Source organism: Myotis davidii, unplaced genomic scaffold, assembly GCF_000327345.1.
Source record: "Myotis davidii unplaced genomic scaffold, ASM32734v1 scaffold43, whole genome shotgun sequence".
NCBI classification, from domain to species: Eukaryota; Metazoa; Chordata; class Mammalia; order Chiroptera; family Vespertilionidae; genus Myotis; species Myotis davidii.
Genome location: NW_006294590.1, coordinates 742,035 through 743,162, shown reverse-complemented (window position 1 = coordinate 743,162; position 1,128 = coordinate 742,035). Strand labels below are relative to the sequence as shown.

The following is a 1,128-nucleotide window of genomic DNA, read 5'->3' as shown; positions in this document are numbered from 1 at the left end:
GCCCAGCATCCTACGGCCTGGGGTCTCGGCGCTCGCGTGGGAGAAGGGGATGGGCCCTGCGTCTCCATCAGGTGAGGAAAAGGTCACCCCCAAATCTCCTCTCTCAAGTTGGGTCCCCCAAAGGTCCCCCCTCAGTGAATGGGGGACGGGCAACCTCAAAGGAGTCCCGGGTGGAAGGAGAAAGCCTTCCCTGAGGTTTGCAGCCACCGGCGAGACCCCCCTCGGCTTGGCCTAAGCTCACAGTGAAACACAGAAAACCCAACAAGAAACCCAGCTGAGAAGGGAGCGTGAAGTGACTCAGGCTGGCAGGGGGCTCCCGGGCCTGACACGTGAATAACCTCTGGGGGGTCCGTCCTCACACTCAACACTGAGCTCCCCCAGGCGGTGAATGAACAGGGGCTGTGCGCTCCTCAGAGGAACCGGAGGAGACAGGGTCCCACCGGTTCAGGTGGACGAACAGCAAGAACGGGCAGCAGGAAGGCCCCGAGCACAGGGCCGACACCCCCAGCCCCTTCAGCACCGTCCCCACGCAGGCCAGGCTGGGCGCTCCCAGGCCCAACTGCCTTAGGCTCGCGGAGCAACCGGCATGAACGCCCCCTCTTCTCAGCTCCTGGGCCCGTGGCTCAGCTAGAAACACAGCACAGCTGCCGACTCGATGCGCACACGGGAGCCCCATGTTCCCTTAAGTAGTGCTCACCCTCTGTCACCCAATCACGGGCTATGGAGCGTGCCCGTCCATCACTCCACGGAGCTCGTCCTCCCCAACAGGGGGTAGAGGGGCCCAACCCCCACGCTGCACCTACCCCAGTTTCGCTCCCAGCCTCTGCATAGAGCTGTAGTCCAGCAAGGAGTCGCTGTCCAAGGCGGAGAATTCTTCATACGTGGGCTCAAACTACGAGAGAGGAGACCACGCGCGTCTCGTGAGAAGCGATTCCTCCCGTCTCATTCCCAGCAGCAGTTCCGGGCACGTCCCTGCCACGTGGATCTGGGTGCCAGGCCCCAGGAACTCAGACAGGAAACAGCTCTCCACCCCTCACTGCCAGCTCCTTGGCGACAGTCCCAGGAGAGGGGAGTGAACGCTGTGCCCTCCCCCGTCCCACGTGCCCCGGGTGCCCCAGGAGCGAAAGT

The 1,128-nt window shown here is 63.6% G+C and overlaps 1 protein-coding gene across 1 annotated transcript in view; it reads right to left on the bottom strand.

Moving 5' to 3' along the window:
• Positions 1–1,128, bottom strand: part of ATP6V0A2 (ATPase, H+ transporting, lysosomal V0 subunit a2) — a 22,644-nt gene that overhangs the window by 13,824 nt on the left and 7,692 nt on the right. Inside the window, exon 7 of the mRNA XM_015567217.1 lies at positions 804–892. Within this exon, the coding sequence (XP_015422703.1) occupies positions 804–892 (89 nt within the window). The remainder of the gene's footprint in view (positions 1–803; positions 893–1,128) is intronic.